We start from the raw sequence: 26,055 nt of genomic DNA on the forward strand, positions 1-26,055 counted from the left end.
TGTGTCCGAACTTGGTACGACACAACGATGGATGGTTGTAGCCAGCCCAGCTGATGCGATGGATGGCTAGTACTGATTGTGGTATGAAAATCATACGCATGATGTCGTACTTGTAGCAGGTTCGTTGAAACATAGGCCAACACAACACAAGCATTCCGTGCGCTGCCTGCCAACCTAAACCCCCGCTAACCATCACCAAACAAATATTCAAAGCCGCAGCTCAACTCAAATACGCGCGCACACATGAACGAGCAAAGCCAGCCTCTGCCAAGCCAAACTCACTAGCACAAGACAACCACCATGGCGGCCATGGCTCGCTTGCACGGCACCATCTTCTTCCTCCTGCTGCTGCTGGGGACCGCGGCAGCCGTGCCGCAAAACGACGACCCACGGTGCCGTCCAACGCTCCCGCTCCGGCGCGGCGCGATCGCCGTCTACCCGAGCGACATGGAGCAGCTCCAGTTCCTCCTCAACGCCAAATTCGTGGAAGCCGAGTGGTTCCTCCACGGCGCGCTGGGCCGTGGGCTCGACTACCTCGACCGCAACCTCTCCGCCGGCGGGCCGGCCCCGACGGGAGCCCGCAAGGCGAACCTCGACTTCCGCACCACGGAGATCGCGGCGGAGCTGGGGTACCAGGAGGTGGGCCACATCCGGGCCATCACCCAGTCCATGGGCGGGTTCCCGCGGCCCGCCATCGACCTCAGCGCCGACCGCTTCGCCGCCGTCATGGACGACGCCATGGGCGCCCGCCTCGACCCGCCCTTCGACGCCTACGCTGGCGACCTCAACTTCCTCCTCGCGTCCTACATCCTCCCCCATGTCACCGCCTCCGTCGCCGTCGGCATCGCCCCCAACCTCATGGGCTACGCCTCCAAACGCGTCAGCAAACCAAACCCTAACCCTTCTTCCTTGATTCCCCACCATGGATGAATTGCAGAAAGCTGATTTGGGGTCCTGGATTTGGGTCTGAAGCTGCATGCGGGGATGCTGGCGGTGGAGGCGGGGCAGGAGGCGGTGATCAGGCTGCTGCTGTACCAGCGGGCGGACGAGGCGGTGGCGCCGTACAAGGGGAGGACGGTGGCGGAGTTCACGAGACGGATCTCCGACTGGCGGAACGGGCTCTCCGGGTGCGGCGCCAAGGACGAGGGCGTCAAGGTGCTCGACCGGCGGCAAGGGGCGGAACGGCGCACCGTGAGCAATATACTTGGCGCCGGGGTCGATTCGCTCGGGTACGGACGAACGCCGGCGGAGGCGTTGAGGATTCTGTATGGGTCGCGGAACGAACAGGTCCCCGGCGGGTTCTTGCCAAGCGGCGCCAATGGCACCGTCGCCAGAGGCTTCTTCCAGCTCGCCTAGGAAATTGGCACTTTGTTGCGGCTGCTGCTGCTGCAAATTGACACTTCGAAAGTTCGAATTGAGAAATGTGTCAAGTCGGTGTGCACGTATAAAAAAAACACTTCTGCCATGATGGAGCAAAGATGAATCTTAAAACACTTTGGAAAAGATAAGGAACTGTCGTAATGCACAATTAAACTTGGGAAGATATATACATGAACTGCTCTCTCAGTTATAAGACGTACTTTGTTTTCTTTAATTTATAAGTCTTGGACCAGTCTATATTATATAAAATATTATGACATAAAATTGATGTCATTATATTTGTATTCAAAAATACTTATTTATGATTTGAGTAGCATAAATCATAAGTAAATGGAGTAAATCATCATCAAAATATTGGGCAAAGAAAATTAAATACAAATTGTATTTTGGAACGGATGTAGTACCAAAAATGGGTTCATACTCGACAAATATTTCGACTACGAGGCTTTGAATTTTCATGTTGCAAGGTACATAGGTTGTTTTGACATATTTAACTACACACGAGGATGATATATTCTAATGATTCTGAATAGACATTGCATAAGTTGTGCACATATTCTTTTTCCGTTGTTGCATCCATTGATTTCTTTTGTGAAAATATCACATGCAAATCACTATTGTGGTGTAAAATTCATAGAAATCATGCATGTAAGTTTCAAAAAGTCCTACAAAAATGCCATATGTTGGTGGTATGATGTTCTAAAAACGTGCAAAATTTAACTCAGAACTCAATTGCGTTTAGAAGGAATTAAAAAGAAAAATACAGAAATGAATAGTACCAAACATTAAAAAAACACTACTCTTGCTGAATTCTATTTTTTTCAGCTAGAAAACGCGATTGAGTTTGGACTTCAAATTTTCCACGTGTATAAATGTCACTTCCTTTGGTTCTTGCGGCAGAGCGTTACTCTAACTAAAGACAACCTGCTAAGACGGAATTGGAAGGGTATCTCTAAGTGTAGTTTATGTCATTAGGATAAGATTATTGTGCACATGTTTTTCAAGTGTCATGTCTTTTGATCTATATGGTCAATGGTCCAAATAGCTTCTATCTTTATCCCTGTCATGATATGTTGTATCTTTGGGTCCTGGCTACGTGGGCTAAATAATAGACAGGGAGCCCTTATTTTGGTTGGGGTTGCAGATTTATGTTATGCTATTTGGCTATGCATAAATACGCATGTGTTTGATTGCAAGGATTTAACTTCTCCAATGCCGATCTTGTATTCATACTTGGTATTCTCTCCTCGAGAGAGTGGATCGCTAGATGGCTTTAATAGCATGCAACAACCTAGAGCAAATGGTCGACATTTTCAGCCATCATAAACGGAGTTTTTTTTCCTTTTGATGTAATAAAGTTGTGGTATGTTAGTATTGGCTATGTGCGTTTTGGCGCAAAGTCCAGGTCTGATACTCTGTGATTGTATGGATCGATACGACTTGCGGGATAAAAAAAAGCTTCATTTTCAGGAAAATAAATAAATAAATGTCACTTCCCGGACATCTACAATTTTTTAGAGAACTTTTTGAACATTTTCAAAGAATTTCATGGAGTTTTGATTGTAAAGTGGATTTCTCACTCGATCCGCAGCCTTCTTTTGTTGAGGTCCCTTTTCCAACATTTGTTGCATACAGATTTGTTTTTTTCACCATGTATCTTGAATATTGTACTCCCTCTGATCCTAAATTCTTGACACAAATTTGTTAAAATATGGATGTATCTATTCTTAAAAAGCGTCTAGATACATGTAATATTCCGACAACAATTTAAAATCGGAGGGAGTAATGTTTTTTTTGCGAATTCTATTGATTTAACATGCTTTTTCGCAAAAACAAAATTTAACTCAGCGTTGCATACATATGCAAACATAAAATAGAAGCCACAAAATAATTTTCAATATCTTTCGTAAATTTTATCGACTTAACATAGAGTTTTGCAAATAAAAAAACTTGTCAAATTACTCCCCCATCGGAACTTATTCTTTGTGCTCTTTGTTTCAAGGGTTAAGATCATCCTCCATCCAGATCCAGCGGTCTCCTTGCTTCCTCTCTACCGCTCTAGGGTTCTGCATCTGTGGGAGAGCCAAGGAACTAGAACCCTCTACCATGGCGACTCCTCCCGCCGCCGCCGCCGTGATGCTCGGCGGCAAGGGCGCCACGCTGTCCCCGGCGGCGGTCTACGCGCTCTCGCTCGGCCTCGCCGACCCCGTCATCGACGCCTCCGCTCTCCAAAGGCTCTCCACCCGCGCCCCCTCCCCGCAGGAGACCCCGGAATCCCTCCGTGGCCTCGCTCTGGCGCCGCCCGAGTCCCGCGCCGCCGCGGCGGTGCTTCTCAACAAGCTCCTCGTCACGGCCGCCGACTCCTCCTCCGCACTCGTCACCGCCGCCACGGCCAACGGCCTCGCCGGGTCGCTCGACCTCGCCGCCGCGATGCCCCCCGCCTCCCGTGACGAGGCCTCCGTCGCCGCCGCGTCCGCGCCGGTGGCTGTCGCTCTCGCCGCCGTGATCGACTGCTGCGCCGCCCCGCTTGTTCGCGTCGCTGACGCCGTTGCCGCGCTGTCCTGCGAGGCCGCGCGTGGGGACGTTGCGGCGTTCGACGTTCCCGCCTCCGGCGATGGCCTCTGTGACAAGGACGAGGCTGATGTGGCCGCCGATGTCAGGGTACTTCTATTTGGGTCCAAGCTAGTCAGCAGCGGTGGAGGCCCCTCTGGGTCCTTGTTCGCCGAGGTGCCCGCCGTGAATGGGGCTTTCCGTGAAGCAGTGCGTGCCCTGCACAAGAGGGTGCGGATCGAGCTCAATGCTCCAGTCAAGCTGGGGAAGAGGAGTACCGCTGGAACTGGTGAGGGGAAGGAGAAGGCTTTGATGGTGGTCGCGACACAGCTTGCAAGATCAGTGCATGCAATGTGCGAGCTGAGCGTTGCTCGAGCAAGGTTCTGTGCAGGGAGCATTGCTGATGCCAACCTCCAGGAGAAGCTTGTGGGAGGCATTAATGTTGATGATTTGAAGGGGATGCTTGATAAGGTTATGGTCGATTCAGATGCTGTGTCGGTCTTGCGGGGGGTGAACAACCACTTGCTCAAGTTTAGGGACTTCCTTGCCTGGGAGGCAGCTGTGGCGATGGCAGTGATTGAAATGGACAGTTCAATTCAGAAGCCACAAGCTGGTGTGGAGAATGAAACAGGCAGTTCACAGGAGAAGAAACAAGCTGGTGGGAAGGAAGGGAAGGGTGACAAAAAAAGCAAGAAGAAAACGTTGGGGAAGGGCACTTCTGATGTACTGATGCTTCTTAGGGATCATGCTACAGGGGGAAAGGATGTTCCTTGCATGAATTCTGCACTAATTGCAGATTGGGGAATCGAGCTCTCGATCTTGTTTGATCCCAAGTGTCCTAAACTGGAGTCTCTTGTGGAGAAAGTGAAGGGGATTGTAGAGAGCAATGAAACAGGGAGATTGCCTAAAATTCCCAAGGTAATAACCATTTGTTTGCATATGGTGTTGTTGCATTTACATTGTCTTTCTGCTCCAGTTACCTATATTGAGTAAATTTCAGAAGCATCCTAAGAGCCTGTCAAGCAAAAGTGCATTTTTTCTGTCTAAATGTTTATCCTTACTGCTGCCAGGGAACACGTGACTTTGGGAAAGAGCAAATGGCCATAAGGGAGCGCGCATTTTCAATAATAACAGGTGTATTTAAGATGCACGGTGCTGTTGCACTTGATACACCTGTATTTGAGTTGAGAGAGACTCTAATGGGCAAATATGGTGAAGACTCAAAGTTGATATATGACCTTGCTGATCAGGTACAGTTTTAATGTCCTCTTATGTAATTTAGTGGAAGGTATTGATTTTGCACAAAATCTCTTTATGTTTGATTTGTCAGGTGCCAGTTCTTTATATAATGATTGAAACAATGCTAAAGTAGAATTGTTAGTATTCGTGGCATTCAACAACTTGATCACTCCCTTGTTGTAGCATATTATTTATATAAAGCTCTCTTTATTGTTCGAACTCTTACCATCAAATAACCCGCAGGGTGGTGAGCTTTGCTCTTTGCGGTATGACCTAACTGTCCCATTTGCCCGATATGTTGCAATGAATAACATAAGTGCATTGAAGAGATACCAGATAGCAAAAGTATACAGGAGAGATAACCCATCAAAAGGAAGATATCGAGAATTCTATCAATGTGACTTTGACATTGCTGGGGTATATGAGCCAATGGAGCCAGATTTTGAGGTTATCAAAGTTTTGACTGAATTGCTGGATAAGCTGGATATTGGCATGTATGAGATAAAATTAAATCACAGAAAGTTGCTTGATGGAATGTTGGAGATATGTGGTGTGCCTCCTGAGAAGTTCAGAACAGTTTGCTCGAGTATTGACAAGCTAGACAAACTATCATTCGAAGAGGTGAAAAAGGAACTGGTACGCATCAAAACTCCTTTTTGTTTTTGTTTTGTTTTGTTTTGTTTCAGATGAGTGCTCTTATAGGTGATGTTGATGTGGATTCATTTTTCATAGTCCTAATTATACATAATGCTGACTTAGGTGGAAGAGAAGGGTATATCAAATGAAACTGCTGAAAAAATTGGCAATCTGGTAAAGACAAGAGGACCACCACTAGAAGTTTTGCTAGAATTGAGAAAGGAGGGTAGCAAGTTTCTGGAGAACAATGGGTCTATTGTTGCATTGAATGAGCTGGACATATTATTCAAAGCTCTGGAAAAGGCAAATGCGATAGACAGGATAAGTTTTGATTTAAGCCTTGCTAGAGGCCTTGATTACTATTCTGGTGTGATATATGAAGCTGTGTTCAAGGGTGCTACACAGGTTCGGAATTTTTATACGTATCTTTGTTATATTGTTGGTGTTTTCAGTTAGTTATGTTTTTGTGCAATCGTACCTATATGCTGTTCTTCGTTTTATATTTCCAGTGTACCCAATTTATCACCATTATGAGCACATTGCTTGATCCACTGGATTTTGACATTTTTATTTATCATGTGAAAGCATATTCTACATTTATCATCTTACATCTGAAGTTTGCCATTGTGTTTCTCATTTGAAAGCATATGACATAACTTTTCTATCTCAACAAAGACCAAAAGTTCCATGTGCTAACACTATTTCACATTAGGTCGGCTCTATTGCGGCTGGTGGCAGGTATGATAACCTTGTTGGTAGTTTCATCAAAGGGGAGAAGAAGCAAGTACCTGCTGTCGGCGTCAGTCTTGGAATAGAAAGAGTCTTTGCGATCATGGAGCAACAACAACAAGATAAAGAAAAGAATCAGGTATTTCTCAATCCCCCTGTCAATACGTCATTGATGATTTGCATTAGCATAGCAGAGCTGATCTTGACTCCTGAATCGCAGGTGATCCGTGCCACTGAGACGGAGGTTTTGGTGTCGATTCTTGGGAAGGACCTAATATTGGCTGCTGAACTTGTGAGCGAACTTTGGAGTGTTGGGATAAAGGCAGAGTTCAAGCTCACTACAAGGGTGCAGAACCACATAAAGTATGCCATGCAGTCAGGCATCCCGTGGATGGTGCTGGTTGGTGAGTCCGAGTTGAAGGATGGAAAGGTGAAATTGAAGGACATCAGGGCCAACCAGGAAGAGGAGGTTCTAAGGAAGGATTTTGTTCAGGTGCTGAAGCAGAGATTAGCTAGCCCTTAGAGATGACGTCTTAGGAAAATGTGGATCGTCTATGTACTTTTGGATACACTGGTCTCAGCTTCATCCGTCGACTGCCAATATTGAGATATGAACTACAACAGAAGATGATCTTTGATTTATACCAGTTATTTTTTGAATTGGCTTTGCATGAAATCCCTGAATTCCAGTACTGTGCAAAATGAATATTACTTTAAAAAAACTGAAGTAGAACTACATTGGTTGAGAGCAGCGAACATCTCACTGTGATGAGTAGATTCAAAATAATAATATAGAAATGTGATTTGAAAATAATTGCAAATATAAATGCTGTCATTTGTATGCTGGAACATTTCATTAAAAATATTTTATGCGCCATTGGTGAAAATTTACATTGCTCGGTAAAAGTAACTTTTTAAGGAGTTAAATATATGTTGTGTACACAAAATTGTTTCTTCTGTGAAAATTCGCAGGTAGATGTGACCCGAACATAAACATGTCTATTTTACCAAATGAATTCGACATCTGAAATTAGTTTTTTCGTGGTAACCAGGAGTAAGTGTCCCCATTACCCCACGTTGGTTCTGCATTTATTTATAAAAAAATACACTAGCAACTAATGGTTCTTGAAATAGCGCAAGAATAAAAAATGCAGAACGAATTTGTCTGAGTAAGGACTCAGTTACAACACCAGCCTCACGTTACCAAATCGTACAACATCTTGTCACGGCAAGATCAAAAAAAATCTACAGGACTATACCCCTCTTTGCGCCATCCACCGTGTTCTTCAGCAACATCGCCACAGTCATTGGTCCAACACCTCCAGGAACTGGTGTCAGGTGACCAGCGACCTTGCTCGCCTCTGCAAAATCCACATCGCCGACGAGCCTGTAACCAGACTTCCTGGTTGGGTCATCGATGGAATTTGTCCCGACATCGATGACCGCAGCACCAGGCTTGATCCAATCTCCTTTTATCTAACAACCAACAAACAGCACAGTTAGATTTTGGGCAATGAACTGCAGAACTGAAACTGTTGCAGCAGAGCATACCATCATAGCCTGGCCAGCTGCTGCAATGATAATGTCTGCTTGACGCACAATGGCTTCAGGATTTGGGGTCCGTGAATGCACAATCGACACGGTGGCATCCGCCTTCAGAAGAAGAAGGGATACTGGTAAACCGACAATGTTGCTACGCCCAACCACAACTGCTTGTTTTCCTTTCACAGTGATTCCACTTCGTGACAGGAGCTCCATGCATCCCTTCAAAAGTGAAAAATGATACGATGGCCAGGATATTATTACAAACAAAAATGGTAGTCAAACCAGTGTTGGGAAATGCAGTGTCAATTGTTGCAGTACCTTTGGTGTACATGGTAGGAACAGTGGATCTCTACCTTTCATTGCAAGCTTCCCAATGTTCAGAGGATGAAAACCATCGACATCTTTCTCAATGGAAATCTCATTTAATATATGTTCCTCATTGATATGTTTGGGCAATGGAAGCTGGACAAGGATGCCTGTTGTAAAAGCACATGATACAGTCAATGCCTTTGTTACATAATAGTAATACTATAGGATAACAAGAATTTGAAAAAATCAGACTGCTGCAGTCAAATAATCAATCATAATCCAACACTAGGCTAGATTTAAGCCTGAAACTATGGACCTGTTAGTAGTACTAGCTAGAGCCTGAAACTAAACAGATTGGCTTTATAGCAACCAGAAAGATACTAGAGGCCTACTCAATAACAAAAAGAAAGTGCATCGTCCTGAACCAATACTCATATGTACGGTTAAAATATGGCAATCACATTTTAGAAAGACAGGCTGATAGACTATATCAAAAAAAACCCTCGAAAGTTACAATTTCTGACCTACAGTCTCGTACTTGCCGTTTAAGCAAATTCATGATTTCGCTACCATGGCAGAAGTTACAGATGGTGATCGATAACAGATCTCTTATATTCTAATACGAGGAGAACAAATCTAACCAGTACCTAAAGTGAATGCATGATTGACAATCCATAAGTGGAACAGAAAATCCCTAGCATCATTGAAGCCATAATTCCCTTGAACAATAGTTACTGCAGAGATGTGAACTATGACTTATCGTTCTGTTCACATGGAACTTAAAATAACTGAACTCCATGACCGCCTAAGTGACCACTTAAAATTTCCATGACCAATCTAGTGGATCCCTCAGAAAATTGAGGCACAATACCCACACGACAGTGAGTATCAAGACAATTGTCGGCTAAACTTTTAGGTCCTGACACTCGAGAACTTCCAAGAGGGTCACCCTGTGAAAATACGTTCCACTTCCAACAATTGGAAGCAAATAAACAGGTGGATCAAGCCTCTCTGTTCTTTCAGGTCAATTCCACTGAAGATCAAATCTGGGCCAGGCGATCCGAAGCAGCAAAACGAATGGCATCTCCACTAAGGATCATCAGCTTGGATGTCACTAGGACCGAACTTATCAAATCTCCCATCTGAACAAGTCAACTAGGGATGACCGGACGACTGCATTTACAGTTTACAGCACAAGCAGTCTGACTGACACAAGAGTGGGCAACTACAACATCAAAATCCTGCTGATTCGAATCGTGAGGCGGGGAGCCGGGGATACCGTGGACAGAAGGGTCGGCGTTGAGGCGGTGGACCTCGGCGACGAGCGCGGCCTGGGAGGTGTCCTCGGGGAGGTCGACGTCGACGGAGCGGATGCCGGCCTCGGCGCAGGCCTTGCGCTTCATGCTCACGTACGTCTGCGAGTCCTTCCTGCTCCCCACGATCACCACCGCCAGCCCCGGCACCTGCGGCGGCCAAAAGTTATATAAATATAATAATCAGCGTCACGGTCGTCGCTATCCCCAATCCAAAGCTAGCGTCGGGAGGGGGGAGGAGGGGAAGGGATGGGGGGACTCACGATGTTGTGGGCGGAGGAGAGCGCGGCGACCTCCGCGGCGATGTCGCGCCGGATTTCGGCGGCGATGGCCTTGCCGTCGATGATCTGCGCCATTGGAGTAGCAACCAGATTTTCTCTCTCTGGGTGTCGCGACGAGACGAATCGGCGGGGGAGCGAATCTAGTGGTACGCTGAGGAGTGGGTGGGGACATGAGATCAGCAAGGCCCATTGGGCCATGGGTACCTTGCACAGGGTGTTTCTCTAAGCATTGGAGTACCTTGCAAAATACTCGTACGAAGGAACTGGCTGAAATGGACGATGGGTAGGGCCGTACGTAGGGAGCCATGAATGTGCAAGGTGCTTCTCTAAGCCTTTTTCTTAATTCCAAGGGCTTTTTTTCGGCTTCTTGATAGCATGATTGTTGCTGCTAAAAAAAAGATAGCATGATTCTTAAGACGCAGAGACATGAAAAAGAAAATTACCCTAAAAAATGAAAAATAAAATAAAATTGCCGTGTCATGTCATCCTTTGGAAGATACCGTACATGTTCTACCTTCAATCGTTCATTCGGGAGACGTACGCGTGAGTTAAAGTGGTGTAATGTACTCACTCTATTCCTAAATATAAGAAAGTTTGTAAAAAAACTTACCAATAACTACAATTCTAATTTAATTTTATTAAATTTGTTATGATATAATTTTCATAGTATACTTATTTGATATCGTAGATGTTGGTAGATTTTCCTATAAACTTGTTCAAACAGATTTTTTATATTTAGGAACGAAGCTAGTAAGATTCAGTTTGTCATTGCCGAACTTTGTTGTGCTAAACTTATTTATAATCTGTTGTGGGAAAAATACACTTAGACAAAAGGAAAAATAGTCAGAAACTGATTGGAAAAGCTTGATTATCCATGGGGCCTAGGTAGGAAAATGTAGTACCAAGTAGGACAAATGGGTGCAAATGCAATCACATAAAAAAGAAAGTTCTCATGAATCATGGATAGTGCGAAATCAAATGTCACTCTAAACTTATGGAGAGTAATTGCTTGGTGACTCCCATGCATCCAACCATTCTAACTAGCTCAAGCAAACAACTGTCGAGTTAAAGTTTTGGCGTAGCCTAATCCTACCACTCTAGCGCCTATCACCTAATCTATTTTCAGTTTTGTATCAACAAAAAGCATGTAGCTAGCTTTCTAGTAAATACACATGCACACTACTCTAATTTGCATAGTATATAACTGACTCAACTAATGGGTTATCCGTCAACCAGCACTTAACCAAAGTTGGTCCAGCACAGCAGGAAAGCATAAGCAGTTACTTAAGCACCATTAGTTGCATCACAGGTTCAGACACTGGGAAATTTAATGTATTCTCCTATCTTTGTTTTTTTAGCAAATTCAGTGTTCCAACAACATATACACAATATTGAGGAGAGTTTAAGGACGCAAAATCAAGTCAAAACAAGATTATTTTGACAAGTTGTGCCCTAGCACCACTGGAGAAACAACCATCAGCGAGTTATTTATTGTCAAAGAGCTCGAAAGGTTCCGATAAAGAGATGGTCGAGATATTTTGAACGAGTGGCTTTTGAACTTTAACTGTACCGGTGCATCTTCTTGGCATCACAAAATGGTCCATGGATCGATGGAGCCATCTCATTCTCCATGGTCGAATAGCAATGACAGAATGGATATGTCCGGTATGTACCAAATCCAGTTGCTCAAGGGAAAGAGAGATAGAGAGATAGAGGGAGGCTGAGATAGTTGATGGGGCCGGCCGGGAAAGGCCGGAGAGATCGAGAAGATGCTACAAGAATGAAGCTAGGTAAAGAGGATCAACCAGCACCAGTGGACTGCTAGCTGATGATATGAATGAATAATTGCATAAAGAATCATGCATGCTCCAATACATCTTCTCCGGTTCGATTCTCTTTTTCCTCCACTTTCTAGATATGCTAGAGGGATAACATGGAGATCTAAGCAAAAGATTTGGACCTGCATGTTTGATTCTCAAAATGGAACTATAATTTGGACCTCATAATTTGTGTACTTTTGTTTGGGAGTGTACTATTGACCAGTCCAGAAATACAAGGAGTCAACTTAAGGGTAGCAGTCGAGAACCATGCGTTAAAGGATCGGACCAACTAGAGGTTTGAACTCTCTTGAGATCGATAAAAACTTCCTTTAACGAAAAACGTGGGTACTTGCACATGATGGTTCTTGTGTCTTCATATAACCTCAAAACATATAGAAATTACAGTCAAAATAAATTGGTTCAACTTTCTTTTTACCAAAAGAGAAAAAGAAGAAAAAGAAATCATGAGAAATGTTGCTATCAGAGCATAGAGTTATAAAATTTCCGCAGAATATGTTGAGCTCTGATGCTACAATTTTCAGATAAAGAAAGGACCGTGGCTCCCTGCCCTGAGAATCAGTCAGCCTTGGAGAGTGAAAGAAAGAGAGAGAGACATAAAGGTTTCTCCTCTCCCTTTGGACACCAAAATTTGAAATTGGCCATGAACATGTGCAAGGTACACCCATGTAGGAGTATATGTCCTTCCATACATCCATTCATCCGTCACGGTCAATAGGGAACAGGAAGAGAACACAGTAGCAAGCAGCTAGAGATGCATCTCACTTGGGAAAAGGATGAGCGGCATCATATCGTACCGGTGATTGATTCAAGGACGACGACATAAGTGGTGTTCTTTGATGTACGCAAACTGTCCAATCAAAAAATTCGGATGCTTTTCGTGTTGATTGGTGCGATGAGTGAGGGACCCAGAGCAAAAACCATCGAGGCTGCACCGTCGTCCTCTCGGCAGAAAACGGACATATATGTGCAAATTACTATTTTATCCAAGATTACTGTCTGAATTTTGGAATTGTTCCTAATTTATCCAATCAAAATTTGATATTAACACATGTTCAGTTTTTTTTCGATATTAACACTGCAAAAGTATCAAAATTCAAAATTAAAGAAGATACCTAGATTTTGTATTAAAAGGTATGGCCACATCGACACCGCTTAAGGGCCTCTTTGATTCGTAAGATTGAAAAAGTAAAGGAATAGGAAAAATATAGGATTGCAATGTCATGTCCACAAAATTTGTATCAAAGTTTGTTTGATTGGACCAAAGGATTTCTTTCAAGAGGTTGGAGTGGATGTAAATTTTTCTATGTAATGTAGTACAAATGAATCCTTACGAAAAATTCCTATAGGATTTAATCCTACGAATCAAACGACCAACGTAGGAAAAAATTCCTAAGGATTTCAAGCCTTCAAAATTCTTATGGAAATTCTTTGAATCAAAGGAGGCCTTAGTTTTGAAATGGACGGCAGGGATTGCTAGTTACCCTTTGGGTGAGCCGAAAAGAGAATCCCTTTTTAGAGAGCAAAAGATAATCCCTTTTTTGTCAAGAACCAGCCGAAAAGGAAATCTATCACTGTGGGATTATAACCGTTACAGAAAAAAAAAACAAGCACTAAAGCTTTAATTCCCTTTGCATTTTCCTTCGAGCAATGAGCTTGTCCTTAGTTGCCTCGGTTTGGTCAAGTGACCAGTTAATCAAAGCCTAGAATATTAGTGTGTGGTTAGAGAATAAACAAAGCTAGAGTGCTTCCAAAAGGAAGGAAGAAAGGAAGGACAAAGGGATCGTACTGTCTCATGGAGAAGTGCTCCCCTGCTCCATTTCTTTGATAGGAAAGGCTGAGATCTTCTTGTGCTGTTTGGTACTACCGGTGTTGCCTCGATACATGGAAGAACATTGGTAACTGGTGTGAGCAAATCTTCTCATTGTTGCCTTCTCTTATACACGAATCTTGGCAAGTTTCTTAAGTTGCTCAAATGAAGTGTAAAATAAATGCAATCAGTATTAGTGAATTCAATATATCATTTGAAGTGTAGTACTCCCTTCGTTCCTAAATATTTGTCGCTATTTTAGTGCAAGTTTGCACTGAAACAAATATATTTCAAGACTGAAGAAATATGAGATGGTGCTAAATAGCTAGAATCAAGCCCTACGTTTCCTGTCTCCAATCCATACATACTCATTTTGATTGGAAAGCCTACATCTTATACATATTTGCAACTTGAGTTGACTCAACAAGTCATGTTGGAATTAGGCTCCTTTGATTCATGTCGAAATTTTGTTTTCCTTTTTCAACACTATCTTTTCTCTGTTATTTAAAAGTGTTTATTTCTCTCTTCGGTCGATCTTGTGATTAGATGAAAGAATATTTTAATTAGATGTTTATATTTTTTTAATGTACTTAATAAAAAGTGTAACTTTACTCAGTTAAACTACAACAAGAAGTAGAATAGTGAATACAAGTTCAAATATCAGGCTATGTCTCTGATTAGTTGGCAGTATTATTTGATTTTCGTTCTTGAAAAATGGAGAAGCTTCATTGATTTCTTGAGACACTCCTTATAACATGGACATCGGTTTGACATTCTTCCTTGACCCGTAAATGGAGTCCATCATTATTTATTCCAGCAAATAGAATCATCTTTCTCGTCAAATTATAGAGCATATATTCCTTGAAAACTGCCCGGGCCAAAAAATCGCATATACAATCACAGGAAACCTGATTTGCCATGCCAGCATCTATCCGGGGATAGCATATTTTAAATTACAACCTAAACTTGCATTTTCATTTACACATTGTGCAAAACTAATCTTTTGTACATGAGTTCTACAAGCACAAATGAGTCGAATATTTAGGTGTGTATTCTCTGGATTATTTTTTTCATCTTTCTATCGGGCTCTTCCTCTCTACTTTCTGACGTGATAAAATTGTGTGCTGTAAACAAAGAAAAAAAGTGACAAAATGACAGGACACAAATTTGTAATTTCTGTTGTAGTACAAAGCAAAATGCTGCAGTTTACAACAAGGGAACCACTCTAGATTATTAAAAAAAAAGGATCGTACTACTACTAATCAGATCCTCGCAGTCTTGATCTCACATGACGGTGCACGCGTTGGCGTTCTCCTCGCTGAACATGTAGTACGACCCGGGCGCCGGCGCCGGCGCCGCCGTGGAGTAGAAGTACCCGGCGCCCGGGCCCGCGTACCCCGCCGCGCCGATCATCGGGTGGTAGTACGCGCTGCTCCGCAGCGGGTGCGCCGTGCTGTAGCTCACCCCGCCGTACGGCGGCGCCGCCATGCCCATGTTCCCCCCTCCGCCGCCGGCATAGTACCCCGGGCCCGGGTAGCTCATGCCCATGGCCGCGCCGTGAGGCGGCGGGTAGGCCCCGGCGTCAGCGCCGGGGTTCGGGGGCGCGTCGTGTGGGGGGCTCGCCTCCGCTACTGCTCCGCCGCCGCCGTCGCCATTGCCGCCGCCGCCTGATCCCCTCCCTTTCTTCTTCTTCTTCCCCCCTCCGCCTCCGCCGCCGCCATTGAAATTGACGGTAGCCGGGACCGGATGCACGCCTCTGCCGGCGGCGGCGGCTTCAGAATTGGGAGGCTGCTCGCCGTCGGACGCCTCGTCGCAGGTGCCCGCGTGGTCTTGGTTCTCCGGTGGACCGCCGCCGCACTCCAGCGGTGGCGGCGGCGGCTGGTCGGCGGGCTTGTTCTTGTTCCTGTTCTTTTTCTTCTTCTTCTTGCCGGTGCCGGGGTTGGCCGCGGCGGAGGGAGGAGGAGGAGGAGCGGCGGGCTCCGGCCATGGCTCGGCGTGCTTGCCGGTCTTGGCGAGCTTCTTCACCAGCGCGTCCAGGGAGACGTTGCCGGTGACGATGACCTTGTGCTGTTGGACGTCTATGTCCGTCTTGTACACCCCTGCAGCCCAGTTGGTGCAACAGAGCAATGGAATTAGCAACAGCAAACTCTTGCAAATTTCTTGCAGCTCATAGGCATTTTCTTGTGCACAACCAATTGATACAGCATTTCCTTTTTAGCATGCAATTCAATGCAAATGGTGCCAAAATTTGTATTCGCATTTTGTTGCTTGCAACAAATCTTTATCCAAAGGCCTTTTGCTTTTTTTTTTGCCCCCTTCATGGCAAAATACTCCTGTAGGGGTAGACTTCCATTCCATGAACACCTAAAATATCACTTCCATTTTTAAAACGCATACATGATCTTGCGTTTATGAAACTGAAGTAGAAACCAAAGTACTTTTGAAAATAAAGAAAATAAAAATGATAGACCCTGGACACCTTTTCAAGTTTTCGAAATCCTATTTGGAGAAAGCAGAGAGAGAATCTGAAAATCCTGTCACTTCCTTTCTAGTAAACTTTTACAAAGATTTGAAAGTGTTTTGGCTTTGCTTGTTTTTTTACTTCTCCATCTACACCCACCTTCTATGCTTTGTAGCACCCTCTTGACCTTTTTCTTGCATCCCTCGCAGTGGATGCTAACCTTCAGAGCCAAAGTCTGAAAACAAAACAGCAATCCCAAACCATGACAACGTCATAAAATCCTTCGCAATAAGAAACCAAAAAAGCAAGCAAACAAAGATGAGCACATCTTGCATATGCATCTGCTAATCAAGAAGAACCCTGAAACTGCTTACCTGGTACATGAGTGGCTCTGTGCCTTCTTCAGCAGCTGCCATGGATGTGAGAATAATGGAGAGAGGTCAGGAGGAAGAAAGGGTGGTGTATGTGTGTGAGTTTGCTTACTGTTGTTGCAAGTGTGTGGAGACCTGGAGGAGTGAAGAAGGCTTAGAAGGGTTGCTCCAGGAGGCTAAAGGAGGAAGGGGGGCAGAATAACAGAGAGTGGCAGAGTTTGGTCCTGGGGAAGGACATGGCTAAATAGCATCTGAGAGAGAAAGGGGACAATCCCATTGGTTTTTATTTTCTTTTCCCCTTTTTCCCCTCCTTTTGTTTTTTGGGCGTCGAATGGAATTGGTGAGGTAATTGTTCCCCGCATATGATGACTAGATGCCCATGGAGGGAATGCATGCAGAGCAAGAATTTTAGTTTTGTTATGATTCTCTTGGTATTTGTTGGAATGTGAACTGAGAGTGGATTTAGTTCTTTGTTCTGTTAATAAGCAGGTGAAATGGGGATGTTTTGGCACATATATTTGACAAATTATAGCATGATTTTTAAAAAAGAAATATGAATCTAAAAGATTCATCTTAAAGATAGCAAAATTACTTGACTCCCTGAGGTGATGGACAGATCACTGAAGGTTCATGGTTTGGGATTTCTGTTGTGTTTCCAAACTTGGTTGAAATATGATGATAAATTATATTGGTTTTGAACCATGACAAATTATAGCATGACTCATCTTAAAGATAGTAATTTTTAAGGCTCCCTGAGGAACAATCAACATATCACTGGACTGTTTAAGATGATAACTGAAGTGATGATTGTTCAAAATTTGGGTCGAAATATGATGCCAATAGGGCGTTAATATGGGAGTGACAATGGTGATGGCTATACAAACAGTGTCTATAGAAGTTCACAAGTGTACATCCGATCTGGAAAATGTGATTTTCATAGAGGAATTTTACAGTACCCCAAAAACCAGGATGTGGTGCCAAGTAAATCTAACCATTCGTTCGTTCTTGGGGGTAACTTAGATATTTGCACAACAGCACAAGGTTAGTAATCTAGATTTTTCACCGGATAATTTGGACTTTCCTTTCCTATTCAGGCTTCACCTCGACCAACCAAATTCAGGCATCTCCTTACACGTCAGACCATCCGGCTGAAACGTCCTTGATCCCTAGCTCCCCGCTCCCATGTCACGTACAATGCCGGAGCACTGCCCTGGCCGCCGCATGCATCTCGCTATTTTGGGATTAGGATATAGCACGAGTTTTGATCCTTTCTTGATACCTTAGCAATCTTGTACAGATCTATTACAAAAATACTGATTAGCGAAATAAGAAACTACTGACTTAATTACGGTTTTGCCCCTAGCATTGTGGTACTCCCTAGTTTTTTGAGATGCATGGCACTCCGTAGAATTGTGCTGGATTATCAAATATAATTAGCCATTAGATTTGGATGGATAGACGGTTCATATTCATCTCGGGATACCGTAAAAGAGCTCTTTTCATAACTTCTTACATCCACATACAAGGAACGTATTCAGTGAAACTGTCTTTTAGTGCAAATGTGAAAATTTTCTTCGTCGGCCATTGTGGATCCACAAGGAATTTTCACTGGGCCATCCATATAGTGAGGCAATAACACTATATGTTGTATCTTTCATTCTTTCTCCTTATTTTCTCTTTGGATTTTAACGAGTTTTTAATTGCATATCTATCTGTACTTTCTTATTTTTATCCTACAATTTTTTTAGAGAAATTATATCATTTATTGATCTCAAAGATAGATTCGAGATCAAGAGGGAGTTTGCAAATATTTGTATATGAGATTATCTCATCCCAACCAATACTTAGAGTTGCCCACTACTACAAAACGAAGTATATCTCATCATCAGTGATGGGTACGGAAACATGACCGACACTAATGATGGACGTCATCACTAACGGGTGGACCACCCACCACTAATGATGGGATCATCACTAACAGTCGCTCCAACCGTTAGTGATGATGACCATTATTACTGGCAGGAAGTTAGTGACGGTCATCCCGCCCGTTAGTGATGCGGTTTTTCGACCGTTACTGATGACCTTTTCGGTAGCAGTGGCGCCAAGGACCTATAGACTAGTGGTTTCAAGAGCCTTAGTAGCACCCCAAGTCCTGTGTTTGACTCCTCGTGAGAGCGAATTTACCATGATTTAACGACGTTGTGGTTTCAGTGGTAAACGATGTTTCCGTCAATAGCGAGACACCTTGCTGACTTTGTCAATCATGAGGATTTGTCAGTCCAGCCTTCGAAGATGCTCATATGGGTAAGGTTTGCGTTCTACGTTGTGAGTATCTATGATGTACTTTGCAATCACAAAAAAGAAGCTCTTGCATTTATACCCTTGTTTTGTACCGAAATGGTGGTTTTACCCCTTTTTTTAACTTTGTAAATTTACCCCTGCATTTTGAAGACGAAGCACTACTTTTCCCCTGTTCCGTCATCCTCCTCTAACGGTGTTAACTTTTATACAAAATGTCCTATTTGATTGTGATTTTACCCCTAATTTGGAATAATACATTTATATTGTATAACAAAAATTAATCCATCCCCAAACAATCTGAACCATACGGTACACGCGAGGAGCCAATGGGATTGTGGATGCTTCTAACAAATTCCTCGCATAATTAAGGTCCCATTTTGACACGGCTTCATTCCACGAACAGCTATCCCGATGGAGTTGGAGCTGTTTTTGTGCCCCATTTGGCAAAACGGCTCTCCTGGTAGACAAAAGGTACAAAATGACTATAATACTCACCTTTTTTATTTTTTCTTCTACTAGCCTGAAATGCCCATGCGTTGCAACGGAGCACACACACAAAGAAAAAGATACACTCGAGGACATGCATCAATTTTTTTCTCTTTCATCTTCTTTGACGGGCACCAAACATCACTTTAAAAAATGTTTTTCCGAAGATTGTCTCCAAATTCTCACATTCCGAGAAAAGATAAAAAGTTCAAGTAAATAGGAGAATGGTCTACCCTAAGCCATAGTTGAGACAACTCCTGTGGTGACACTTATTATTCATTTTGAGAATTGAATTTTCGATGAACACAAGGATTTCGCAATTTCCCTGTGTGTGTTGCAACGGAACGACAAAATAGTGATACATTCAATGACATATGCATCAAACTCTTTCTTCCTCTTTTTGGTCTTCTTTGATGATCACCAAACATTAGTTTTAAAAAGGTAACAAAAGCAAGTGTAGTGATCGATAATAAGAGTCAATACGTAATCTACATCCCCATGATACACCAGGTTCAAATTATACACAAGTTATGTACAATAGAATTATGGTGTCAAATCCACCTCATTGGAGATGATGGGCTTGAGTAGGTCGGACAATTTTTTTCATGAACCTGATAGCACAATACATTTGTGTGTGCTCATTAATTGTCTACTCTCCTTCCTAACTCTCAGATAATGAATTGATTGTATAGTTGGTTAATGCTTTTTTTTAGGGAAAGTTGGTTAATGCTTTAGTCATACATGGTACCATCTTCTTTGCTCATTCACTCCATGAGAGAATTCTTTCTTTGACCGACTTAAGCTTTTAACGGGTGTAACGGGGAGCGGCGTGGCCGGTGAAGAGATGTCGAGGGGGGCTAACAGGGAGTATACCTGGGCAAGCCCGACCATCAATTCTAAAGCCCAAGCCCAGCCTGAAGCCCGATTTTTTCCCTGAAACTCAAGCCCGAGCCAGGCCCGACAGAAAGCCCGTAAACCTGAGGCCCAGCCCGAAGCCCGACAAATAACAGGCAGGAGAAAATAACAGATGGTTCCTGAGTCAATAGTGCAGACACATACATATCAATTTTAATCAACCTCCAAGCTACTACCAAGAACCAACACATAAACGCACAGCATCAAACAACAATAGCAGCGTCTAAAAAAAAATGCAACAGATGTTGGATGGAGGGAGTAGATTTTTTTTTCTACCTCAATTTCATGGGCTTCACCCCGACAATCGCTCCTGCCCCTGCATGTCTCCGCCACGCGCCCCCACGCCGCGTGCCCCGTCGGCCGCCCACGTCTGTGTCGCGAGCTCTGGTGGTTCCCACGTCACGTGCCACGTTGGTCGCGCGCTGCCGCGCCCATGCCGTGTGCTCCAGTGGGGGCGCACGCCTATGCATAATGTATAGATGATTAGATGGCCATGCAGCCTGTGGCCCGTTGGCACGGGCCGAAGCCCGGCATTTTGGCCCTGCACGAGCATGACATGGCCCGGCAAGTAGCAGGCCCAGGCTAGCCCGGCATGATACATAGGGCCGTGCTTGGGCCTGTGCGCCTTGATACATGTCTCTCTCGCGTCCATGTGGGTGAGGACGCGAGGTGAAGCCACTTTTTTTTTTTGCTGCATCCCAACCCAAACCTCTATGAGAGCATATTTTAAGGAGGCTTCAACAGTGAAGCCGTTTTATTTTACCCGGTTGGCAGAAAGGAGTTGGATCTCAAACGAGTAACCCTGCCAAACGGGGCTAAATATAACCATTATTTGAACAATGATGTAGTGATAGCTACTGAAATCCACATTTCCACACAGTGAGCGGCAACATAGATCGTCGTCATTCCACCGGCACCTCCAGTGTGGTGGCCGTTCCAGCAGGTTGCTGGTTTACTGTTCCCACCGTCGCTCCTCCAGCGCGCACCAGGCGCACGCGTTTTCCTCCTAGTCGGGGATGAGGGTGTGACTGAACATAAGGATAAGGGGCAATCTAATTTTTTTTCCTTTTGTATCTACACATTTACGTACATTTTTATAATTCATTTGTTCCAGCCCCATCTAACGGGCATCCAAACCAGGGGCATTTCACTTCAAAATACCAATTGTAAAATCACAAAATCGAATAATAAACAAGAGCAAAATCACAATTGGATTGATCTACTGTCTCCCTAAAAAAAATCACAATTGGACTGCTGGACCGGGGGCAAGAACACAGTTTTTCCAAAAAATAATCGGCCGAACAAAACAGCCAGGGCACAGTCTTTTTCTGTTGCAATAAGACAGCATTAGCCAGCTGAGTAAAGCTACCGGATTTGTTTAACCGCTCGGTTACTAGCGTGTAAGCCCGAAATTAATAAGGATGGCCCACTGTCCGGCCTACGTGTCTTGCCAACGCGGATTGCCAGTGTGACCATTCACCGGCGTCCTCACACTGACGATAGCGATCTCCTCGTCTGGCCATGGACCTGCGTCCTTGCCGCCGCCGCCATCCTGGCCGCCGACGCGCGGAAGCTCCCAGACTTGCCTGCCCGCTGGGAGCCAGTCGAGCACCGCCATCGGGAGGAGGAAGCCGACGCATGCCCGAGCGCCAGCCCTGCGGCCTTTTTCTCCAAGTCCGGCCGAGCCATCCACGCTCCGATCCGCACATCAGCCGGTGGTCGCCGAAGAAGGCTTGAAGGGCTAGTGGACGAGCCCTCCGCGTTCCGACCCAACCTCGTGCACTCCGTCCTTGGCGGCGGCATGGAGATCCGGACGCGAGGAAGAAGGGGTCGGGTCCGATGCTAGGAAGCTCGCCTCGTGCGCGCAACGGGGATCCGGCGCTGGGGATGGCTCCCGACAGCGAGGTCGCAGGGCGGTAGCGGTTCACGAATCACGACGCAGGGGCGCTGGTTTACGAAGCACTCGATCTTCTTCGCCATGGGCCGCCGCTCGCCCCTGCTGCAACGCTCCTACGCTCCTCCCAGCCAGTCAATCTGCACGAACAAGACGAGGGGGCGGCGAGCGCCCGCGTTGACTAGGCCATGCAGAGGACAAGGGATCCGCATGGCAGAGGCACTCCTCCCCCTTGCCTCCGTTGGATCTGGTCCCACACTGGAACTCCACGACGTCTCCTCCCCCTTGCCTCCGTTGGATCTGGTCCCACATTGGAACTCCACGGCGTCTGCACGCGCACACGATAGCAGTAGGTGGCGGCGCCGCACATGGAGGAGTTTCAATTCATGGAGTCGTGGTGATTGATTAAATGGAGCTTCAATTGCTGCGAGCGGCTAGCGTACTTGTACAACTTCAATTCAAGAACAGGCCCGCTGCGACAAGGATGCGGAAGTGGAGGAGGAGGAGCAGGGTGAGGATCGGCAGGGAGAGGCGCCGGTCAACTTCTCAAGTGAAGTCAGTGGCACGGTGGCACGCCATGTTGGCCTAACATGTGGGCCCGTCTCATCAGTTTTGAGGTTATTCGCTAGCAACTGAACGTTTACTATAATCCGGCGGTTTTTAGTAAATAAAATGTAAACTGGTACCGAAGTGAAACCCTAACCACTAATATGGTGGTTTTTTGTAATTTACTCTTAGCCAGCTTATCAGGCCATGTCCAACGCTGGCGCTAATCTAGGCGCTAGGGAAAATAATCCTTCCCGTTTTGTTGTTGCGGACGTTAATCCTGGCATCGTCGCTTCGTTTGGACTCTGGACGCTTCGAAGCAATTCACGTGCGTGTGGGCTTTTGTTTAGGTGGACTTAAGCGCCTGTGGTTGCGCTGGAAGTTTTAGCGTCGATGTAAGCGGCTCTGCACTGGACATGGCCTGAACCGTAGAAACTATCAGCCGTACTCGGAGTTAAAAAAAAAAGTTTTATGAGTTCAAAAAAAAAAGTTTTATGAGGTCCCAAACCACAGCCCGCGGGAGCCCCACGGCCTCACCTAGAGCTGGAAGTTTTATGAGGTCCCAAAACAGGAACTTAAAAGAACTCCAAACAAAAATGAACTCTGAGCAAGCATGGGAGCTCAACATCGAGAGATCACAGATCATGGTCGAGATTCATTAAAAAAAAAGAATCTTTTGTTATGCATCGATACCAAGCTGCAGTAGCTAATCTTTTTGCTTCTCAAAACAAACAAAACAGGGACATGCAGAGCTGGTCAAATCGGAACCCAAAGATTCACCTGAAGCCAAACACTGAATCATAAGAATCGTCGGAATTCACAATACTAACATCAGAGCTCAGAATGAGAAGGAAAAGATGAGGAGGAGCATCTTCTAACTGGTGAGAAGTCAGCCGTCAGAGACTCGGAGGGAGCCGTAGACGCGGACGTTGCGGCACCGTAGCCGCAGCCGTTCGCCTCCTGGTTGCGCGACAGAGGAGACCGGACGCCGGAACACGTTAGAGGTGCCGGAGATGCAGTATTTGCAGCACCGTCTGTCCGTCGCCCTCGAGTTCTGGCCGCCGCCGCCTGCTGTTCGCCCCGCGACGCGTCTCGACAGGATTTGTTGCACGCGTCCTCATCACTCGATTGTTTTCAACCTGGTGGAATGGACTGGACCGGGCAGGGTTGGGCCGGGAATTGAGCCCGGTAGGGCGTAACTGAAAGCAGCTTTTTCCGTTGGTCGGGGTTATTCCCTGACCGCTGCGATTAATCTGGAATAGGAAGGATTAGTCGGGGATCGGGAGGTTAATACCTTCAAGGATTCGCATTAATCTACACGTTGGCTTCCCGATCGATCGTTGAATCGGCCGATTTCTGATAAATCGGTCCGGACGATTGCCTTCAACAATTCGCATAAATCTACACGTTGGCCTCCCGATCGTATCGCTGAATCGGCCGATTTCTTGAACCGTGACTATAAAATCTAATGTAAATAAAACATAAAAACAAGTTAAATAATGTCAACTCACCTCTCGGTCAGTCCTCAATGGATCTCTGACTTGGTCGGAGACGGACCGTGCCACGCAGTCTTGGTGCCTGCCGCACCGCACGGACCCTGCGGCCCGACCTCCCGCTCCCCTGTTCCGGACTCCGCTGCCTGGTTCCCGTCGAGCGCAGGTGACAGCTTTCCCGGGACCCTAGTCACCACGGGCCTCCTGCGGCCTCCCTGGTCTGGATTCCCGTGCCCGGCTCCTGTCGAGCTCCGGTGCCTCCGCCGCGTCTAGGGTTTTGGCGTCGGGGAGGGCACAGGGGACAGCAGAGGCCGGAGGAAAAAGGAGGGCACTCGGGTTTTTGTTTCTATTTTTGCCTGCTAGGCCTTGGCCCGGTTTGGAATATACTCCCTCCGCTCCGATCCGAAATTGTTCACGCAATGACGCGACGGTCTTTTTACGAAAATCCCCTTCATTTTCTTTCTCTTCGGCTCTCCCTTCTCCGCCGCTCTCCCTCTCGCCTCCTCACCCGCGCTCCCCTCGATTCTGCTACGCTCCACCTTCTCTTTGCCTCCGCCGCGCTCCCCTCTGTTCTCCGCTTTTCTCCCACCAGAAAAGGGCGCCTCCTTTTTGTCCAAGAAGTGGATCTCGCCGGATCCGGTGGCTTCAGGCGCGCCGGCGTAGGAGCTTGAGGAGTACTCCGCCGCAGCCCGAGGATCGAGGAGAAGCAGGAGCGAGAAGAAGAGGAGCAGGAGCGGCTCAAGGCGGCGGCGCGACTAAGAGCAGCAGCAGCGGCTCAAGGTGAGGTTTTTACTCTGTCCCGTTCAGTGTTTTTACTGCATGTAATCTCAATCGACAACGAGGAGCATGTGTAATCTTCACTGTATATTCTGTCCCTACTCCTTAGAATCTTCACCTTGAGCCGCTACTCTGTATTCTGAATGCAACCTCAATCGACAACGAGAGTAGAATCTTGCTTTGTGTTTTCTGAATGCAAAAGACTTGAGATGTGATTGTGCTTTGTGTTTCAACTCCGTGCATTAGAATCTTTGTGTATGCTGCATCCAATCGTTCCAATGTGTAGCAGTTTGTCGCCTGAAATCTTTGTGTATTCTGTCACTAGAATGTTTGTGTATATAGGCTGTTTTTCTGTATGGCTGTGTGCATCGATTGATGCAGAGGCCGGGCTCTTTCCCCTTTTCGAAAAAAAAGGCTGTTTTTCTGTATACGATGGGTTCAAATAGGAGTAGCATGAGGTTCTGTATATGGGGTGTTCTTCTAAAAAAAAATTCAACACCATCTACAGGAGTGGAGCATATCTGGAATCCATATCAAGATAACTGCTGTACTCTACTCCTAGGTTACTCTGTTGAGGTTTGCTGATTGTTGTACTCCTCCTAAGTTTCTGTATAGCATGAGTTTCTGTATATGGAGTATCTTTGCTGATTGCTACGAGAATCTGCTAGGAATGCTTTGCTGATTGATGTAAGTTTGTGCCTTGAGATGTGATTTTGCTTTTAGTATTCTGAATGCAAAAGCCTTTAGATTAGGGCTTTTCAGTAGTAAGTGCTGAAAATTAGATGAGCGTTGTACTACTCCTGTACCATTCTGAATCCACATGTCAGAAGACAACAAAACATACTCCCTAGGAGGAGTACCATGGTAAAGATACTGTAAAATGAACACATATCAAAACTTTTTGTCTCTGTACATGTATAGGAGTAGTCGAGTGCTTAATTAGATTAGCATGGTACTACTCCTGTGAGTAGCAGAAGTAAAGATTAGATTAGCATTGTAAAAAGCCGTCGTATCCTATGAATCCTGGGTCATCTGTGCATCCGGTGCTTTACAGCCTTCGAATTGTAATCGTGCCGGTCGACTCAATTTTAGAAAGTTTTGCAGTTAAAAGCCCACTTTGAGCTCTCGACGGCGGCGGGCGACGAAGTCAGCACACGTCCAGGTCTCTGTCCAGCCCTGGC

The 26,055-nt window shown here is 45.4% G+C and overlaps 4 protein-coding genes and 1 long non-coding RNA gene across 5 annotated transcripts; 3 read left to right on the plus strand and 2 right to left on the minus strand.

The window, feature by feature from the left end:
• The first annotated feature begins 134 nt into the window (after positions 1–134).
• LOC100830719 (desiccation-related protein PCC13-62) lies at positions 135–1,597 on the plus strand. Its single transcript, XM_014898898.2, has 2 exons — positions 135–879; positions 973–1,597. The coding sequence occupies exons 1-2, from the start codon at positions 301–303 to the stop codon at positions 1,354–1,356; spliced, it is 963 nt and encodes a 320-aa protein (XP_014754384.1). The 5' UTR covers positions 135–300; the 3' UTR covers positions 1,357–1,597.
• Positions 1,598–3,421: 1,824 nt separating this feature from the next.
• LOC100820903 (histidine--tRNA ligase, cytoplasmic) lies at positions 3,422–7,205 on the plus strand. The gene is made up of 6 exons (XM_003568870.4): positions 3,422–4,848; positions 5,001–5,180; positions 5,413–5,805; positions 5,929–6,210; positions 6,518–6,673; positions 6,755–7,205. Exons 1-6 carry the CDS (start codon positions 3,487–3,489, stop codon positions 7,055–7,057), a joined length of 2,676 nt encoding a protein of 891 aa, XP_003568918.1. The 5' UTR covers positions 3,422–3,486; the 3' UTR covers positions 7,058–7,205.
• A 359-nt stretch (positions 7,206–7,564) lies between these two features.
• LOC100831025 (bifunctional protein FolD 2) lies at positions 7,565–10,128 on the minus strand. The gene is made up of 5 exons (XM_003566501.4): positions 9,965–10,128; positions 9,668–9,851; positions 8,398–8,555; positions 8,086–8,298; positions 7,565–8,010 (listed from the first exon to the last, which is right to left on the minus strand). Exons 1-5 carry the CDS (start codon positions 10,055–10,057, stop codon positions 7,780–7,782), a joined length of 879 nt encoding a protein of 292 aa, XP_003566549.2. The 5' UTR covers positions 10,058–10,128; the 3' UTR covers positions 7,565–7,779.
• A 4,646-nt stretch (positions 10,129–14,774) lies between these two features.
• On the minus strand, positions 14,775–24,437 carry LOC100831331 (heavy metal-associated isoprenylated plant protein 35). The gene is made up of 4 exons (XM_024459438.1): positions 24,116–24,437; positions 16,466–19,220; positions 16,251–16,326; positions 14,775–15,729 (listed from the first exon to the last, which is right to left on the minus strand). Exons 2-4 carry the CDS (start codon positions 16,505–16,507, stop codon positions 14,915–14,917), a joined length of 933 nt encoding a protein of 310 aa, XP_024315206.1. The 5' UTR covers positions 16,508–19,220; positions 24,116–24,437; the 3' UTR covers positions 14,775–14,914.
• A 1-nt stretch (position 24,438) lies between these two features.
• On the plus strand, positions 24,439–25,638 carry LOC112270888. The gene is made up of 2 exons (XR_002963473.1): positions 24,439–24,877; positions 25,383–25,638. It is a non-coding gene; the product is annotated as an uncharacterized LOC112270888 (long non-coding RNA).
• The last annotated feature ends 417 nt before the right edge of the window (positions 25,639–26,055 follow it).

The sequence above is a fragment of the Brachypodium distachyon genome, chromosome 2 (assembly GCF_000005505.3).
Source record: "Brachypodium distachyon strain Bd21 chromosome 2, Brachypodium_distachyon_v3.0, whole genome shotgun sequence".
NCBI classification, from domain to species: domain Eukaryota; kingdom Viridiplantae; phylum Streptophyta; class Magnoliopsida; order Poales; family Poaceae; genus Brachypodium; species Brachypodium distachyon.

Bases quoted from the DNA above. Each gene is read 5' to 3' on its own strand.
- LOC100830719 (XM_014898898.2), top strand. From the start codon at position 301: ATGGCGGCCATGGCTCGCTTGCACGGCACCATCTTCTTCCTCCTGCTG. The intron at 880-972 runs GTCAGCAAACCA...TTGGGTCTGAAG, and splicing joins TGGGCTACGCCTCCAAACGC to CTGCATGCGGGGATGCTGGC.
- LOC100820903 (XM_003568870.4), top strand. From the start codon at position 3,487: ATGGCGACTCCTCCCGCCGCCGCCGCCGTGATGCTCGGCGGCAAGGGC. The intron at 4,849-5,000 runs GTAATAACCATT...TACTGCTGCCAG, and splicing joins GATTGCCTAAAATTCCCAAG to GGAACACGTGACTTTGGGAA. The intron at 6,674-6,754 runs GTATTTCTCAAT...CCTGAATCGCAG, and splicing joins AAGATAAAGAAAAGAATCAG to GTGATCCGTGCCACTGAGAC.
- LOC100831025 (XM_003566501.4), bottom strand. From the start codon at position 10,057: ATGGCGCAGATCATCGACGGCAAGGCCATCGCCGCCGAAATCCGGCGC. The intron at 8,556-9,667 runs GTATCCCCGGCT...CTTTTACAACAG, and splicing joins CGCCGACCCTTCTGTCCACG to GCATCCTTGTCCAGCTTCCA. The intron at 8,011-8,085 runs GTATGCTCTGCT...GTTGGTTGTTAG, and splicing joins CAGCTGGCCAGGCTATGATG to ATAAAAGGAGATTGGATCAA.
- LOC100831331 (XM_024459438.1), bottom strand. From the start codon at position 16,507: ATGGCAGCTGCTGAAGAAGGCACAGAGCCACTCATGTACCAG. The intron at 16,327-16,465 runs GTAAGCAGTTTC...TTTTGTTTTCAG, and splicing joins CAGAGCCACTCATGTACCAG to ACTTTGGCTCTGAAGGTTAG. The intron at 15,730-16,250 runs GTGGGTGTAGAT...ACTGGGCTGCAG, and splicing joins GGTGCTACAAAGCATAGAAG to GGGTGTACAAGACGGACATA.